General features: G+C 41.9%; 1 protein-coding gene across 8 annotated transcripts in view; it reads left to right on the top strand.

Moving 5' to 3' along the window:
- Positions 1–366: 366 nt before the first annotated feature.
- si:dkeyp-72e1.9 (syntaxin-binding protein 4) overlaps positions 367–19,238 on the top strand; it is a 120,948-nt gene continuing 102,076 nt past the window's right edge. For 4 of the 8 annotated variants that reach the window (XM_029729155.1, XM_029729152.1, XM_029729147.1 and 1 more), the window contains exon 1: positions 3,062–3,137. In XM_029729155.1, coding sequence (XP_029585015.1) covers positions 3,094–3,137 — 44 coding nt within the window. In that variant the 5' untranslated portion in view covers positions 3,062–3,093. Of the gene's footprint in view, positions 1,053–3,060; positions 3,138–19,238 lie in introns of those variants that run through there. The other 4 variants (XM_029729148.1, XM_029729151.1, XM_029729154.1 and 1 more) reach the window with 2 other exon arrangements.

Here is a 19,238-nt window from a genome sequence, read left to right as displayed (position 1 = left end):
ACGGTCACCCTAGTAAGTCCAACCCTATTTCGCCCATCCTTTCTATCCCCTTTCTCTCACTACTATGCTTTGTTAAATAGCAAGAGGCAGACATCTCATGACTCCTTCCCTCTCAATGGCAAATTAATTAGGATTGCGTCCCAGATGGCGTCCTACTCCCCATGATCAAGGCCCATAGGCTGCCTATCAAAACTCCTGCCCTCCTTAATTGCCAATTAACGACTAGCTCATGAGAGGGGATTCAAACTGTGTTCTAATCGTCTCAGTACCACAATATAAGTACAATGACGTTTGTTTTTGAGTAGAATGGAGCTTCTCATTACGCACGGGGCTGCCACGGCCCGCTGGCTATTCTTGAGCTTCACTTTACCAGGCAGGTTGACTGCTCTGCTGGCGCGTGGATAGTTACAGTAACACAGGAGAGACGTGGCCAGCGCGCATTGCACCCCGGGCGGTTTAAGACCTCGCACGAGCTTCGCCTGCCTTGACTTGCTTTGGTCCACAAACTCTCTCTCTCTGTCTCTCTGTCTCTCTCTCTGTCCACTCGCATCTGTTGTATGAGACTGAAAACACGCTCTCCCATGAGAACGAACAGACGCGGCTGTTATTATAAGAAAGAAAACAATAAAAAGTAATAAAGATTGTGTGCGAGGCCAATGAAAATATCCAGATATTTTTGAACAGAAGGGTTTGCTCAACATAAAACCTCCACGTGTCCTCCAGATTAGAAAATGCGCTAGTTGAGCTGAGTTTCCCGCCCCCAGCTAGCTACTGTTGCAGCCAGGCAGCAATCTCGCTATCATTGATTTGATGCGGAATGAATGCTGACACTTCTCCACACTCAGCGAAGGAACAGCGCAGCACGTCGACGCGTCAACTGTTGGACAGAGTGAAGCGTTAAAGTTATCCCGCGGGGCCCGGGGATCGTTGTTGTGGGGAAAAAAAACAACTGAGCCAGCAGTCAAGGGAGCTAATTATTTGGATGCTATGCCCTTTTCGAAAGGAGGAGGACGAGAACTCGAGCGTTTTGATGGACTCTCGCTAATTTACTGGTAAGGGAGAACTGGAGAGAGATGACAACACTAGTTTGTGTTGTGACACCATCATGTGTCACTTTTGGGTTGAGGTAGCCCTATAGGACGCTGCGCCCTATATATGGCTACTAGGGTTGATGAAGTTAAAAAACATGAGCTTCTCTGTCACTTAGGCTACTAGCCCACTGTTGTTATGCCGAAAGGAGGACGAGGACGAGAGTTTGAGCGTTTTGATGGACTCTCGCTTATCTATTGGTAAGAGAGGAATGGAGAGAGATGACCGCAAAGTTTGTGTTCATCATTTGTCACTTTGTGAAGAAGTTCAAAAACATAAGCTTGTCTGTCACCTACTAGGCTCCTTGCTTTTGCAATGTCATGCGCTTTGGGCATGGTCTGGCTCTAGCCTTGTTCTCTGGCTGGTTTGGATTGGGACTATTCGTGACCGATATCACGCATGTGTTGATACTTTGACAAACTTGTATGGGATTATTAAACATACCTGTTTTAATGTTTTCACGGGAGTGTTGTTGCTCAGTGCGCTTCCCACTCTTGTTTTGAGCCACAGACATTTGGAGAGTTGCGTGCGTCAGCGGGTTTGTATGCCCGGCACTGATTTATAACGGTACAGACGTCATGTGCTAAACATGCAAGATATACATGATACAAAGTTGTTACAGTTTGCTTCATATAGAGTGTCATTGTTTATTATGAATGCCGCTTCTATTTATTTCCTATTTTATTTTCGATGACTCGGTAAACCTAATGAATTGCGCACAGCAGTTACGCATAATCGGGCTGTTCTATATCCAGATTTATCAACGGAAGCCCATGAGGATACTAGTCATAATATTGCTGAACAAATCCAACCCATATTCAGGCTACAATAGATAGTTATATAACGTGTCTCTGGCACTGCTGTGTGAACCACTGCTACCCATAACGCATCTCCATGGCGCAGCGCGGGTAAGGCTTTCTCTTGGTATACATATGTGTCTTGGTAATGTAGCCTATACTGTGACTCCAGATAAACTAGATTACATGTTTTTGTATTTGTGCAACATGTAAGCATTTGAGCAACCCTTCAAATGTACAGTTAGTAACCTGGAGGCGGACGCGATGGCGCGTGGATGTGTTTGTGCACAGTGTTTGTTTGGAGAGATGACGTGAGAGAGGGATGGAGAGAGAGAGGGAGAGGTAGAGTAGAAAGAAAGAGAGGGAATGGGAGATAATGGAAGAGTTGTAGAGAGAGGGAGAGAGAGAGGGAGAGAGAGAGGGAGAGGGGGTGTAGAGGTAGAGAGCAGGGTGCGGTGTGTTGCCTGCCCTGCCAGGGGAGGAGTCACTCTCTCTGCCTGGTTACTTGCAGCTAAATTTAGGAGCTGACAAGACAGGACAGGGTTGACAGTAGGACAGGATTGACAGTAGGACAGGGTTGACAGTAGGACAGGGTTGACAGTAGGACAGGATTGACAGTAGGACAGGGTTGACAGTAGGACAGGGTTGACAGTAGGACAGGGTTGACAGTAGGACAGGGTTGACAGTAGGACAGGGTAAGCAAGGACCACTTAATAAGCGCAGGACCAGCCGTGGGAGGTACTATAGCAGCCTAACACACACACACACACACACACACACACACACACACACACACACACACACACACACACACACACACACACACACACACACACACACACACACACACACACACACACACACACACACACTGCTGTCCCCTGGATGACTCTGTCTGTTCTATCTGCCTCTCTCTCTGTCTCTCTGTCTGTCTATATGTCTGCCTCTCAATCTCTCTTTGTTGACTGTTCTCTCCCTCCCTCTCTCTAACTCTGCTTCCCTATTTCTCTCTTTCGATCCCTCTCTCTCTCACACACACAAACACACCCTCCCTCAGGAGTGTTCACTCCCTCCGTGCGGCCACAGCACCACTCGTACTCCATCAGCCATGTCCTCCGTCACCTTACCTGAACTCTGGGATTACTTTATAATGTACATGACCGGAGTGAAAGAGTTTAATCCACATACCCGGGAACTTGACCTGAGAATGTTCCCTGTGAGGATGACCAGTACCTGTCAGAACAGTAGAAGGTAGGTGTTATGTTGTATTGATCAGTACCTGTCAGAACAGTAGAAGGTAGGTGTTATGTTATAATGATCAGTACAGAACAGTAGAAGGTAGGTGTTATGTTGTAATGACCAGTACCTGTCAGAACAGTAGAAGGTAGGTGTTATGTTATAATGATCAGTACCTGTCAGAACAGTAGAAGGTAGGTGTTATGTTATAATGACCAGTACCTGTCAGAACAGTAGAAGGTAGGTGTTATGTTATAATGATCAGTACAGAACAGTAGAAGGTAGGTGTTATGTTATAATGATCAGTACAGAACAGTAGAAGGTAGGTGTTATGTTGTAATGATCAGTACAGAACAGTAGAAGGTAGGTGTTATGTTATAATGATCAGTACCTGTCAGAACAGTAGAAGGTAGGTGTTATGTTATAATGATCAGTACCTGTCAGAACAGTAGAAGGTAGGTGTTATGTTATAATGATCAGTACCTGTCAGAACAGTAGAAGGTAGGTGTTATGTTATAATGATCAGTACAGAACAGTAGAAGGTAGGTGTTATGTTGTAATGATCAGTACCTGTCAGAACAGTAGAAGGTAGGAGTTATGTTATAATGATCAGTACAGAACAGTAGAAGGTAGGTGTTATGTTGTATTGATCAGTACCTGTCAGAACAGTAGAAGGTAGGTGTTATGTTATAATGATCAGTACAGAACAGTAGAAGGTAGGTGTTATGTTATAATGATCAGTACAGAACAGTAGAAGGTAGGTGTTATGTTATAATGATCAGTACAGAACAGTAGAAGGTAGGTGTTATGTTGTAATGACCAGTACCTGTCAGAACAGTAGAAGGTAGGTGTTATGTTATAATGATCAGTACCTGTCAGAACAGTAGAAGGTAGGTGTTATGTTATAATGATCAGTACCTGTCAGAACAGTAGAAGGTAGGTGTTATGTTGTAATGACCAGTACCTGTCAGAACAGTAGAAGGTAGGTGTTATGTTATAATGATCAGTACAGAACAGTAGAAGGTAGGTGTTATGTTATAATGATCAGTACCTGTCAGAACAGTAGAAGGTAGGTGTTATGTTATAATGACCAGTACAGAACAGTAGAAGGTAGGTGTTATGTTATAATGACCAGTACAGAACAGTAGAAGGTAGGTGTTATGTTGTAATGATCAGTACAGAACAGTAGAAGGTAGGAGTTATGTTATAATGATCAGTACAGAACAGTAGAAGGTAGGTGTTATGTTGTAATGACCAGTACCTGTCAGAACAGTAGAAGGTAGGTGTTATGTTATAATAATCAGTACAGAACAGTAGAAGGTAGGTGTTATGTTATAATGATCAGTACCTGTCAGAACAGTAGAAGGTAGGTGTTATGTTATAATGACCAGTACAGAACAGTAGAAGGTAGGTGTTATGTTGTAACAGGATATAACAGGTAGGTGTTATGTTATAACAGGATATAACAGGTAGGTGTTATGTTATAACAGGATATAACAGGTAGGTGTTATGTTGTAACAGGATATAACAGGTAGGTGTTGTAACAGGATATAACAGGTAGGTGTTATGTTGTAACAGGATATAACAGGTAGGGGTTATGTTGTAACAGGATATAACAGGTAGGTGTTATGTTGTAACAGGATATAACAGGTAGGTGTTATGTTGTAACAGGATATAACAGGTAGGTGTTATGTTATAACAGGATATAACAGGTAGGTGTTATGTTATAACAGGATATAACAGGTAGCTGTTATGTTATAACAGGATATAACAGGTAGGTGTTGTAACAGGATATAACAGGTAGGTGTTATAACAGGATATAACAGGTAGGTGTTATGTTATAACAGGATATAACAGGTAGGTGTTATGTTGTAACAGGATATAACAGGTAGGTGTTGTAACAGGATATAACAGGTAGGTTTTATGTTATAACGATATAACAGGTAGGTGTTATAACAGGATATAAAAGGTAGGTGTTATGTTATAACAGGATATAACAGGTAGGTGTTATAACAGGATATAACAGGTAGGTGTTATGTTGTAACAGGATATAACAGGTAGGTGTTATGTTATAACAGGATATAACAGGTAGGTGTTATGTTATAACAGGATATAACAGGTAGGTGTTATGTTGTAACAGGATATAACAGGTAGGTGTTATGTTATAACAGGATATAACAGGTAGGTGTTATGTTGTAACAGGATATAACAGGTAGGTAGGGAGTGAGTGATGCAGGTAGACTGACTGAGAACGTTCAGGTGTGTATGGGAAAGACAGATTCATGATAGGAGTCTCTGTGTGTGTGTGTGTGTGTGTGTGTGTGTGTGTGTGTGCGTGTGCGCGAGTGTGTGTGCCTCTCGGGTCGATGTTTGTCTTGACTGTTTTATAAGACCTTCAACACTGCTGTTACCAAGGTGACGATGCATGGTAACTCTAAACCGTCGGTTCTCAATCGGTGGGTCGGGGCCCGCTGTCGGGACACACCCAGCCCATTCCTACCAGGTATATAGCATAGGACTGGACTGTGTAGAGGTCAGACATATTGTTTTGTTGACCTAGACTGGAGGGTCACAGGAAAATAGGGAACATATGAAAGGTTGGCCTTGGCTCAAAAATGTGTAGCAGTCATTGTTATTTAATGTGTGGGTGGCATTGCTCTTTAATGTGTGGGTGTCATTGTTCTTTAATGTGCGGGAGCGTTTGCTCTTTAATGTGTGGTATGTAATTGCTGTCATATGCTGCCTGTCTGGCTCATAATGTGACGTTCGTGCATGATGCCCAGAGTCATGATAACGATAATCGTCCCTGTAGAAGTCCAATCCACATACAGCAAGCAGAAACCTAATGCTTCTGTGCAGTGCTGCCCGCTTGCCCTTGCATTTGTGCAGAGTTCTAAGAGATAGCAGTTGTGATGACTTGGTTACTCAGGTAAGAGGGAAAAGCCTCTGTCTTGTAGTTGTGCTGTTTTGTTGTGTTTCTTATTTCAGAGATAGTTAGTTGTGTATCTTACTGGGCAGATAGTTGGTTGTGGATCTTACTGGGCAGATAGTTGGTTGTGGATCTTACTGGGAAGATAGTTGTGGATCTTACTGGGCAGATAGTTAGTTGTGTATCTTACTGGGCAGATAGTTAGTTGTGGATCTTACTGGGCAGATAGTTGGTTGTGGATCTTACTGGGCAGATAGTTAGTTGTGTATCTTACTGGTGTCACGGCTGTCGTCGGGGAATGAGGACCAAAATGCAGCAGCTTCGTGAATGCTCATCTTGATTTTTATTCACTACAAAAAGGAACATACAAAAATAACAAAATACGAAAACGAACAACTAACAGTCTGTCAAAGCATAGTGCTTTACACAGAACAATCACCCACAAATCACAAACACAAACACACCCTGATATATGAGACTCTCAATCAAAGGCAGATAGACAACACCTGCCTTCAACTGAGAGTCCCAATCCCAATTAACCAACATAGAAACACACTCACCAGACTAGACATAGAAATACATAAACAGACTATAAACCAAAACCCCGGAAATACTAAATCAAACACCCTTAATCAAACACACCACCCTGAACCACATAAAACAAATACCCTCTGTCACGCCCTGACCAAACTACAAAACAATTATCCTTATATACTGGCCAGGACGTGACAGTACCCCCCTCTTAAAGGTGCTACCCCAGAAGCACCTTAACACAAAAAAAAAAAAATACCCCCAAACAATACCCAAAAGAAAAATTCCCCCTTACTAAAGGGAGGGAAGGGAGGGTGGCTGCCGTCAACGACGGCACTGTGCTACACCCCCCCTCCCCAACCCACCTATATTGGAGGCGGCTCAGGTTCTGGCCGTTCCAGGCAGTCTGGGCAGTCTGGCAGTTCGGGGCAGTCTGGTAGCTCGGGGCAGTCTGGGCAGTCTGGCAGCTCGGGGCAGTCTGGCAGCTCGGGGCAGTCTGGCAGCTCGGGGCAGTCTGGGAACTCGGGACAGTCTGGGCAGTCTGGCCACTCCGGCAGTTCAGGGCAGTCTGGCCACTCCGGCACGTCAGGGCAGTCTGGCCACTCCGGCAGGTCATGGCAGTCTGGCCACTCCGGCAGGTCAGGGCAGTCTGGCCACTCCGGCAGGTCAGGGCAGTCTGGCCACTCCGGCAGGTCAGGGCAGTCTGGCCACTCCGGCAGGTCAGGGCAGTCTGGCCACTCCGGCAGGTCGGCGCAGTCTGGCCACTCCGGCAGTTCGGCGCAGTCTGGCCACTCCGGCAGTTCGGCGCAGTCTGGCCACTCCGGCAGTTCGGCGCAGTCTGGCCACTCCGGCAGTTCGGCGCAGTCTGGCCACTCCGGCAGTTCGGCGCAGTCTGGCCACTCCGGCAGTTCGGCGCAGTCTGGCCACTCCGGCAGTTCGGCGCAGTCTGACCACTCCGGCGACTGTTGACTGGCGGGCAGCTCCGACGACTGTTGACTGACGGGCAGCTCCGACGACTGTTGACTGACGGGCAGCTCCGACGACTGTTGACTGACGGGCAGCTCCGACGACTGTTGACTGACGGGCAGCTCCGACGACTGTTGACTGACGGGCAGCTCCGACGACTGTTGACGGGCAGCTCCGACGACTGTTGACTGACGGGCAGCTCCGACGACTGTTGACTGGCGGGCAGCTCCGACGACTGTTGACTGGCGGGCAGCTCCGACGACTGTTGACTGGCGAGGCTGGGTTTACGCACTTGCCGTTTAGTGCGGGGAGCGGGAACAGGACGAGTCGGACTGGGTGGACGCACTTCCGGGTCCGCACGAGAGACAGGAGCTGGAAACCCAGGGCTATGGAGGCGCACAGCCGGTCTAGATCTTACCTCCTGCACAACCCGCCTTGGCTCGATGGAACTAGTAGCCCTGCACGAGCGGAGTGCTCGTACAGGGCAGACTGGGCTGTGCAGGGGCTTGATGGTAGCCGTGCGTAGAGCGGGAGTTGGGTAGCCTGGTCCTCGGAGGCGTACCGGCGACCAGATGCGCTGCGCAGGAATCCTCCTACCAGGCTGGATGCCCGCTCTAGCACGGCACCTGCGAGGGGCTGGAATAACTCGCACCGGACTGTGCGTGCGTATGGGTGAGATATTGCGCTTCTCAGCGAAACATGGCGCTCCCCACCTCATACGCTCCTCCATATAACCACGGGTAGCTGGCTTCCGGCTCTTCCTTCGCCTAGCCAAACTACCCGTGTGCCCCCCCAAAATTTTTTCTTGGGGGTGCCTCTCGTGCATCTCCTTCAGCGCGTCTCTGGCCTCGTACCACCGCCTCTCTGCCTTGGCTGCTTCTATTTCCCACTGCGGGCGGCGATACTCCCCAGCCTGATGCCAAGGTCCGGCCCCGTCCAGAACTTCCTCCCAAGTCCACTTCTCCCGCCATTCCAACTCGAATGCCGTCTGCTCCTTCCTCTGCTGCTTGGTCCTTTGGTGGTGGGTGATTCTGTCACGGCTGTTGTCGGGGAATGAGGACCAAAATGCAGCAGCTTCGTGAATGCTCATCTTGATTTTTATTCACTACAAAAATGAACATACAAAAATAACAAAATACGAAAACGAACAACTAACAGTCTGTCAAAGCATAGTGCTTTACACAGAACAATCACCCACAAATCACAAACACACCCTGATATATGAGACTCTCAATCAAAGGCAGATAGACAACACCTGCCTTCAACTGAGAGTCCCAATCCCAATTAACCAACATAGAAACACACTCACCAGACTAGACATAGAAATACATAAACAGACTATAAACCAAAACCCCGGAAATACTAAATCAAACACCCTTAATCAAACACACCACCCTGAACCACATAAAACAAATACCCTCTGTCACGCCCTGACCAAACTACAAAACAATTATCCTTATATACTGGCCAGGACGTGACAACTGGGCAGATAGTTAGTTGTGTATCTTACTGGGCAGATAGTTGGTTGTGTATCTTACTGGGCAGATAGTTAGTTGTGGATCTTACTGGGCAGATAGTTAGTTGTGTATCTTACTGGGCAGATAGTTAGTTGTGGATCATACTGGGCAGATAGTTAGTTGTGGATCTTACTGGGCAGATAGTTAGTTGTGTATCTTACTGGGCAGATAGTTAGTTGTGGATCATACTGGGCAGATAGTTAGTTGTGGATCTTACTGGGCAGATAGTTAGTTGTGTATCTTACTGGGCAGATAGTTAGTTGTGGATCTTACTGGGCAGATAGTAAGTTGTGGATCTTACTGGGCAGATAGTTAGTTGTGGATCATACTGGGCAGATAGTTAGTTGTGTATCTTACTGGGCAGATAGTTAGTTGTGGATCTTACTGGGCAGATAGTTAGTTGTGCATCTTACTTGGCAGATAGTTGTGTAACAGTAGTTTTTGTTGTGTCTCTTTATAGTGCTGCATCTTTTTAAAATCTATTTAACATTTGTTATAGGAAGACATTTATAAACATGCATGTTTTTATTTTCTAAGTAAACTATGTTGGAAGGATGCACGGGGAACATATTGGTTGAGTGCTACTTGAATTTCTTGTCTCTGTCTGCACCATATTGAAAGTCAAGCGACAGTTGACAAGTACTTAGATCAGTCGTGCATTGCTGTTTTGGCTGTTACACATGTATACTGTATAACCACACGTACATCAGTGAAACAAGTCTGACAGCTTCCAGACATTTCATTGTGGTGCTCCTGTCTTGGAATGTTGTTTAAGTTTTTCATCAATATGTATATATTTGAAGAGATGGAGATACAGTATATAGCCTATATATAGACTGTCATGTATACTCAGTCTGTTCTGATTGGATGCTGTCATGTACGCTCAGGTAGTCTGTTCTGATTGGATACTGTCATGTACGCTCAGGTAGTCTGTTCTGATTGGATGCTGTCATGTACGCTCAGGTAGTCTGTTCTGACTGGAGACAACACAGATCCTGACTGACTTCATGTGTGTGTGTGTTTCTTTAGTCTGCATAGATACATAGACCCTGACGGACTTCATGTGTGTGTGTGTTTCTTTAGTCTGCATAGATACATAGACCCTGACGGACTTCATGTGTGTGTGTGTTTCTTTAGTCTGCATAGATACATAGACCCTGACGGACTTCATGTGTGTGTGTGTTTCTTTAGTCTGCATAGATACATAGACCCTGACTGACTAACTGACTCAAGACCTCATGCACCCAACCCCCCCTCAGATGAATCAACACATTCTGGTTATGTCACATTGTTTTACTGTGGGCTACTTGTCCTGTTGGCTACATTGTTTTACTGTGGGCTACCTGTCCTGTTGGCTACATTGTTTTACTGTGGGCTACTTGACCTGTTGGTTACATTGTTTTACTGTGGGCTACTTGTCCTGTTGGTTACATTGTTTTACTGTGGGCTACTTGTCCTGTTGGTTACATTGTTTTACTGTGGGCTACTTGACCTGTTGGTTACTGTTGGTGTTACTGGGAGATGATGCACTATAATTTGTCCTAGCCATATAGTAGATCTGTTTGTGCTGTCTAACCAACTCCTATGGTCATTGTCAGATCTGGAACCAGGCTATATTGATTCTATTTGTCCTGTGAGTATTGTCAGATCTGGAACCAGGCTATATTGATTCTATTTGTCCTGTGATTATTGTCAGATCTGGAACCAGGCTATATTGATTCTATTTGTCCTGTGAGTATTGTCAGATCTGGAACCAGGCTATATTGATTCTATTTGTCCTGTGATTATTGTCAGATCTGGAACCAGGCTATATTGATTCTATTTGTCCTGTGAGTATTGTCAGATCTGGAACCAGGCTATATTGATTCTATTTGTCCTGTGAGTATTGTCAGATCTGGATCCAGGCTATATTGATTCTATTTGTCCTGTGAGTATTGTCAGATCTGGAACCAGGCTATATTGATTCTATTTGTCCTGTGAGTATTGTCAGATCTGGAACCAGGCTATATTGATTCTATTTGTCCTGTGAGTATTGTCAGATCTGGATCCAGGCTATATTGATTCTATGCATGTCACGGGCGTCGTAAGGATTGGACCAAGGTGCAGCGGGAACGTGTCTACTCATCTTCTTTATTAATTAAAAGAAGGAAAAACAAACAAATCACATATACAAAACAACGAACGACACTAAACAGTCCTGTCAGGAGCACAGACACAAAACAGGAGACAACTACCCACAAACCCCCATTACAAAAACACCCCTATACATAGGACCTTTAATCAGAAGCAACGAGGAGCAGCTGCTTCCAATTGAAGGTCAACCCCATTAACTAAACATAGAAATAGAAAGACTAGAACTAACATAGAAATAAACTAACAGTATTGTCAGATCTGGAACCAGGCTAAATTGATTCTATTTGTCCTGTGAGTATTGTCAGATCTGGATCCAGGCTATATTCATTCTATTTGTTGTGTGAGAGTGGTGTTGTTACTGTGAGAGGTTGGTCTGGTGGAATATGTATTTGTGCTGTCTAACCAACTCCTACTGTATGGTCATTGTCACAAGACAGTACAAACACATGTGGAACCTGGGGTGCAGCCTAATCATTCAGACCAACACTGTAGCACACAGTTGCAAACAATTGCAAAATGTTTTCCAATGGAAACAAGAGTTTCAGGTTCTTCCTAGGTTCTGGCCTTCCTAGGGAGTTTTTCCTAGGGAGTTTTTCCTGGCCACCATGCTTCTACACCTGCATTGCTTGCTGTTTGGGGTTTTAGGCTGGGTTTCTGTACAGCACTTTGAGATATCAGCTGATGTAAGAAGGGCTTTATAAATACATTTGATTTGATTTGAGGTAGGGCCCTCCCTGTTTCGTTCTGTTGTCTAGTCTTCTGTTGGCTTCCGTTTGGTTGGTTTGGTTCCTAGTGAATACACCACAGGGCTATGTTTCATGGTTGGTTTGGTTCCTAGTGAATACACCACAGGGCTATGTTTCATGGTTGGTTTGGTTCCTAGTGAATACACCTCAGGGCTATGTTTCATGGTTGGTTTGCTTCCTAGTGAATACACCACAGGGCTATGTTTCATGGTTGGTTTGGTTCCAAGTGAATACACCACAGGGCTATGTTTCATGGTTGGTTTGGTTCCTAGTGAATACACCACAGGGCTATGTTTCATGGTTGGTTTGGTTCCTAATGAATACACCACAGGGCTATGTTTCATGGTTGGTTTGGTTCCTAGTGAATACACCACAGGGCTATGTTTCATGGTTGGTTTGGTTCCTAGTGAATACACCCCAGGGCTATGTTTCATGGTTGGTTTGGTTCCTAGTGAATACACCCCAGGGCTATGTTTCATGTTTGCCCTGTTTGTCCTGTTGGTGCTGTTGGTGTACTGTTGTTACTGTGAGATGATGAATTGTAATTAATGTTCTGTTCATATTCAACCTATCCTGGTCCCAGATCTGTTCTTACTGTTTGATGCATTGGGCCTGTAATGAGAATGTCCTGTGGTTCTAATCCTCAGACAGACTCTATTGTCATAGGGCAGAACTGTATGAGTTTACCCTTGAAGTTAATTCATTATCATCCCATTCATACTGTAATAAGTCATGTTATTAATGGGGTCTATCAAGCTTAGTTTGTTTACAGAAATGCAGATTCACCCGGGCTGGGTTCTGTGTGAGTGGTATCCCCTGGTTACTCTACTGTGACCTTGCTTGAATAACAGCATTTTATAGAGACTGTTGTTGTGTCAGGAGAACTTAATGTGAACTTACATGTACACTTTTGTGACGCTTGTTGTCATATAGGTGTGAGGTCAGTCTGCATAAAATCCACACATTCACTTGACGCTTTCTGAAACACCATAAACACCTTACTGTATGACTAGCTAGGGCCACACCATAAACACCTTACTGTATGACTAGCTAGGACCACACCATAAACACCTTACTGTATGACTAGCTAGGGCCACACTGTAAACACCTTACTGTAGGACTAGCTAGGGCCACACCATAAATACCTTACTGTATGACTAGCTAGGGCCACACTGTAAACACCTTACTGTATGACTAGCTAGGGCCACACTATTAACACCTTACTGTATGACTAGCTAGGGCCACACCATAAACACCTTACTGTATGACTAGCTAGGGCCACACCATAAACACCTTACTGTATGACTAGCTAGGACCACACTATAAACACAGTGTGATATACTGAAGGGCTACATTGTAAAAAAAACATTTTTCACTCAGTTTTTATTTATTTGTTTATGTTATTTATTGACTCCTCCTGTGTCAGAATATAAAACAGTAACAATCAATGTGGATTAGTTAGTTAGTTTGTGTATGTGTTCTCTGTATGTGTACTCTGTATGTGTACTCTGTGTGTGTGTGTGTGTGTGTGTGTGCCTGATCATGACTCTGTGGGCTCTTGGGTCTCATCCCTGATCCATCTTCTCTTACAGAACAGCACAGATTTAGGGGTAATAGTTAAGTCCTAAAATCTCCCTAAAATATATCCACCCAGGGTCAGGGTCAACAGCATGAAACAGTATGGATGTTTAGGATCATAACCTTGTTGTTTCGTCTGCTTGATATGATTCTGATTGACAACCCGCTTGGAGATTGTCTCTTATATCTGAGAGAAGGAGAGAGAGAGTGAGAGAGGGGAGAGAGAGAGCAAGAGAGAGAGAGAGAGAGTGAGAGAGGGGAGAGAGAGAGAGGAGTGAGAGAGAGAGAGAGAGAGAGAGAGAGAGAGGAGTGAGAGAGGGGAGAGAGAGAGAGGAGTGAGAGAGAGAGAGAGAGAGAGAGGAGTGAGAGAGGGTCGAGAGAGAGTTTGTGGACTGACAGTAGCAGTTTTTGGTTGAGTTCTGAGCCTCAGCAATATGGCAGAGGCCATGCTAAGCTTCTCTTTATTGGTAGAGAAGGTATTAACATGATGCTAGCTAGTCATCATAATAATGTTAAGCCCTCATCCTGGGCCTCTCTCTAGAAAATTGCATATTACCATTCATCATCAGGCCTGCGTCTCTAATGGTACCTATTCCCTATGTAGTGCACTACTTTTGACCCCGGCTCATAGGGCTTTGGTCAAAAGTAGTGCACTATATAGGGATTAGGGTTTCATTTGGGATGCTCCTCAGGTCTTACTGTATCAATATATTATAGTTATCATCACCCCAGGTCTAACTGTATCAATATATTATAGTTATCATCACCCCAGGTCTTTATCAATATATTATAGTTATCATCACCCCAAGTCTTACTGTATCAATGTATTATAGTTATCATCACCCTCAATCTTTATCAAAATATTATAGTTATCATCACCCCAGGTCTTACTGTATCAATATATTATAGTTATCATCACCCTAGGTCTTACTGTATCAATATATTATAGTTATCATCACCCCAGGTCTTACTGGATCAATGTATTATAGTTATCATCACCCCAGGTCTTTATCAATATATTATAGTTCTCATCACCCTAGGTCTTACTGTATCAATATATTATAGTTATCATCACCCCAGGTCTTACTGGATCAATATATTATAGTTATCATCACCCTAGGTCTAACTGTATCAATATATTATAGTTATCATCACCCCAGGTCTTACTGTATCAATATATTATAGTTATCATCACCCCAGGTCTTACTGGACCAATATATTATAGTTATCATCACCCCAGGTCTTACTGTATCAATATATTATAGTTATCATCACCCCAGGTCTTACTGTATCAATATATTATAGTTCTCATCACCCTAGGTCTTACTGTATCAATATATTATAGTTATCATCACCCCAGGTCTTACTGGACCAATGTATTATAGTTATCATCACCCCAGGTCTTTATCAATATATTATAGCTTTCATCACCCTAGGTCTTACTGGGTCAATGTATTATAATTCTCATCACCCCACGTCTTACTGGATCAATATATTATAGTTATCATCACCCCAGGTCTTACTGGACCAATGTATTATAGTTATCATCACCCCAGGTCTTTATCAATATATTATAGTTCCCATCACCCCAGGTCTTTATCAATATATTATAGTTATCATCACCCTCAGTCTTTATCAATATATTATAGTTATCATCACCCCAGGTCTTACTGTATCAATATATTATAGTTATCATCACCCCAGGTCTTACTGGATCAATATATTATAGTTATCATCACCCCAGGTCTTACTGGATCAATGTATTGTAGTTATCATCACCCCAGGTCTTACTGGACCAATGTATTATAGTTATCATCACCCCAGGTCTTACTGTATCAATATATTATAGTTATCATCACCCCAGGTCTTACTGGATCAATGTATTATAGTTATCATCACCCTAGGTCTTACTGTATCAATATATTATAGTTATCATCACCCCAGGTCTTTATCAATATATTATAGTTATCATCACCCCAGGTCTTTATCAATATATTATAGTTATCATCACCCCAGGTCTTACTGTATCAATATATTATAGTTATCATCACCCCAGGTCTTACTGTATCAATATATTATAGTTATCATCACCCCAGGTCTTTATCAATATATTATAGTTATCATCACCCCAGGTCTTACTGTATCAATATATTATAGTTCTCATCACCCCAGGTCTTTATCAATATATTATAGTTATCATCACCCCAGGTCTTTATCAATGTATTATAGTTATCATCACCCCAGGTCTTACTGTATCAATATATTATAGTTATCATCACCCCAGGTCTTACTGTATCAATATATTATAGTTATCATCACCCCAGGTCTTACTGTATCAATATATTATAGTTATCATCACCCCAGGTCTTACTGTATCAATATATTATAGTTATCATCACCCCAGGTCTTACTGGACCAATATATTATAGTTATCATCACCCTAGGTCTTACTGGATCAATATATTATAGTTATCATCACCCCAGGTCTTACTGGACCAATATATTATAGTTATCAGCACCCCAGGTCTAACTGGATCAATATATTATAGTTATCATCACCCCAGGTCTTACTGGACCAATATATTATAGTTATCAGCACCCCAGGTCTTTACCAATATATTATAGTTATCATCACCCTAGGTCTTACTGTATCAATATATTATAGTTATAATCACCCCAGGTCTAACTGGACCAATATATTACAGTTATCATCACCCCAGGTCTTTATCAATATATTATAGTTATCATCACCCCAGGTCTTACTGGACCAATATATTATAGTTATCATCACCCTCGGTCTTTATCAATATATTATAGTTATCATCACCCCAGGTCTAACTGGATCAATATATTATAGTTATCATCACCCCAGATCTTACTGTATCAATATATTATAGTTATCATCACCCCAGGTCTTACTGTATCAATATATTATAGTTATCATCACCCTAGGTCTTACTGTATCAATATATTATAGTTATCATTACCCCAGGTCTTTATCAATATATTATAGTTATCATCACCCCAGGTCTTACTGTATCAATATATTATAGTTATCATCACCCCAGGTCTTACTGGACCAATATATTATAGTTATCATCACCCCAGGTCTTACTGTATCAATATATTATAGTTATCATCACCCCAGGTCTTACTGGACCAATATATTATAGTTATCATCACCCCAGGTCTTTATCAATATATTATAGTTATCATCACCCTCAGTCTTTATCAATATATTATAGTTATCATCACCCCAGGTCTTACTGTATCAATATATTATAGTTATCATCACCCCAGGTCTTACTGGATCAATATATTATAGTTATCATCACCCCAGGTCTTACTGTATCAATATATTATAGTTATCATCACCCCAGGTCTTTATCAATATATTATAGTTATCATCACCCCAGGTCTTACTGGACCAATATATTATAGTTATCATCACCCCAGGTCTTTATCAATGTATTATAGTTATCATCACCCCAGGTCTTACTGTATCAATATATTATAGTTATCATCACCCTAGGTCTTACTGTATCAATATATTATAGTTATCATCACCCCAGGTCTTTATCAATGTATTATAGTTATCATCACCCCAGGTCTAACTGGATCAATATATTATAGTTATCATCACCCCAGGTCTTTATCAATATATTATAGTTATCATCACCCCAGGTCTTACTGTATCAATATATTATAGTTATCATCACCCCAGGTCTAACTGGATCAATATATTATAGTTATCATCACCCCAGGTCTTACTGTATCAATATATTATAGTTATCATCACCCCAGGTCTTACTGTATCAATATATTATAGTTATCATCACCCCAGGTCTTACTGTATCAATATATTATAGTTATCATCTCCCCAGGTCTTACTGTATCAATATATTATAGTTATCATCACCCCAGGTCTTACTGTATCAATATATTATAGTTCCCATCACCCCAGGTCTGTACCAATATATTATAGTTATCATCACCCTAGGTCTTACTGTATCAATATATTATAGTTATCATCACCCCAGGTCTTACTGTATCAATGTATTATAGTTATCATCACCCTAGGTCTTACTGTATCAATATATTATAGTTATCATCACCCCAGGTCTTACTGTATCAATATATTATAGTTATCATCACCCCAGGTCTTACTGTATCAATATATTATAGTTCCCATCACCCCAGGTCTTACTGTATCAATATATTATAGTTATCATCACCCCAGGTTTTACTGGACCAATATATTATAGTTATCATCACCCTCGGTCTTTATCAATATATTATAGTTATCATCACCCCAGGTCTAACTGGATCAATATATTATAGTTATCATCACCCCAGATCTTACTGTATCAATATATTATAGTTATCATCACCCCAGGTCTTACTGTATCAATATATTATAGTTATCATCACCCCAGGTCTTACTGTATCAATATATTATAGTTATCATCACCCCAGGTCTTTATCAATATATTATAGTTATCATCACCCCAGGTCTTACTGTATCAATATATTATAGTTCTCATCACCCCAGGTCTTTATCAATATATTATAGTTATCATCACCCCAGGTCTTTATCAATGTATTATAGTTATCATCACCCCAGGTCTTACTGTATCAATATATTATAGTTATCATCACCCCAGGTCTTACTGTATCAATATATTATAGTTATCATCACCCCAGGTCTTACTGTATCAATATATTATAGTTATCATCACCCCAGGTCTTACTGTATCAATATATTATAGTTCTCATCACCCTAGGTCTTACTGTATCAATATATTATAGTTATCATCACCCTAGGTCTTACTGTATCAATATATTATAGTTATCATCACCCCAGGTCTTACTGGACCAATATATTATAGTTATCATCACCCTAGGTCTTACTGGATCAATATATTATAGTTATCATCACCCTAGGTCTTACTGTATCAATATATTATAGTTATCAGCACCCCAGGTCTAACTGGATCAATATATTATAGTTATCATCACCCCAGGTCTTACTGGACCAATATATTATAGTTATCAGCACACCAGGTCTAACTGGATCAATATATTATAGTTATCATCACCCCAGGTCTTACTGGACCAATATATTATAGTTATCAGCACCCCAGGTCTTTACCAATATATTATAGTTATCATCACCCTAGGTCTTACTGTATCAATATATTATAGTTATAATCACCCCAGGTCTAACTGGACCAATATATTACAGTTATCATCACCCCAGGTCTTTATCAATATATTATAGTTATCATCACCCCAGGTCTTACTGGACCAATATATTATAGTTATCATCACCCTCGGTCTTTATCAATATATTATAGTTATCATCACCCCAGGTCTAACTGGATCAATATATTATAGTTATCATCACCCCAGATCTTACTGTATCAATATATTATAGTTATCATCACCCCAGGTCTTACTGTATCAATATATTATAGTTATCATCACCCTAGGTCTTACTGTATCAATATATTATAGTTATCATTACCCCAGGTCTTTATCAATATATTATAGTTATCATCACCCCAGGTCTTACTGTATCAATATATTATAGTTATCATCACCCCAGGTCTTACTGGACCAATATATTATAGTTATCATCACCCCAGGTCTTACTGTATCAATATATTATAGTTATCATCACCCCAGGTCTTACTGGACCAATATATTATAGTTA

Source organism: Salmo trutta, chromosome 32, assembly GCF_901001165.1.
Source record: "Salmo trutta chromosome 32, fSalTru1.1, whole genome shotgun sequence".
In the NCBI taxonomy this organism is placed as follows: Eukaryota; Metazoa; Chordata; class Actinopteri; order Salmoniformes; family Salmonidae; genus Salmo; species Salmo trutta.
This window is presented reverse-complemented; position numbering and strand designations above follow the sequence as displayed.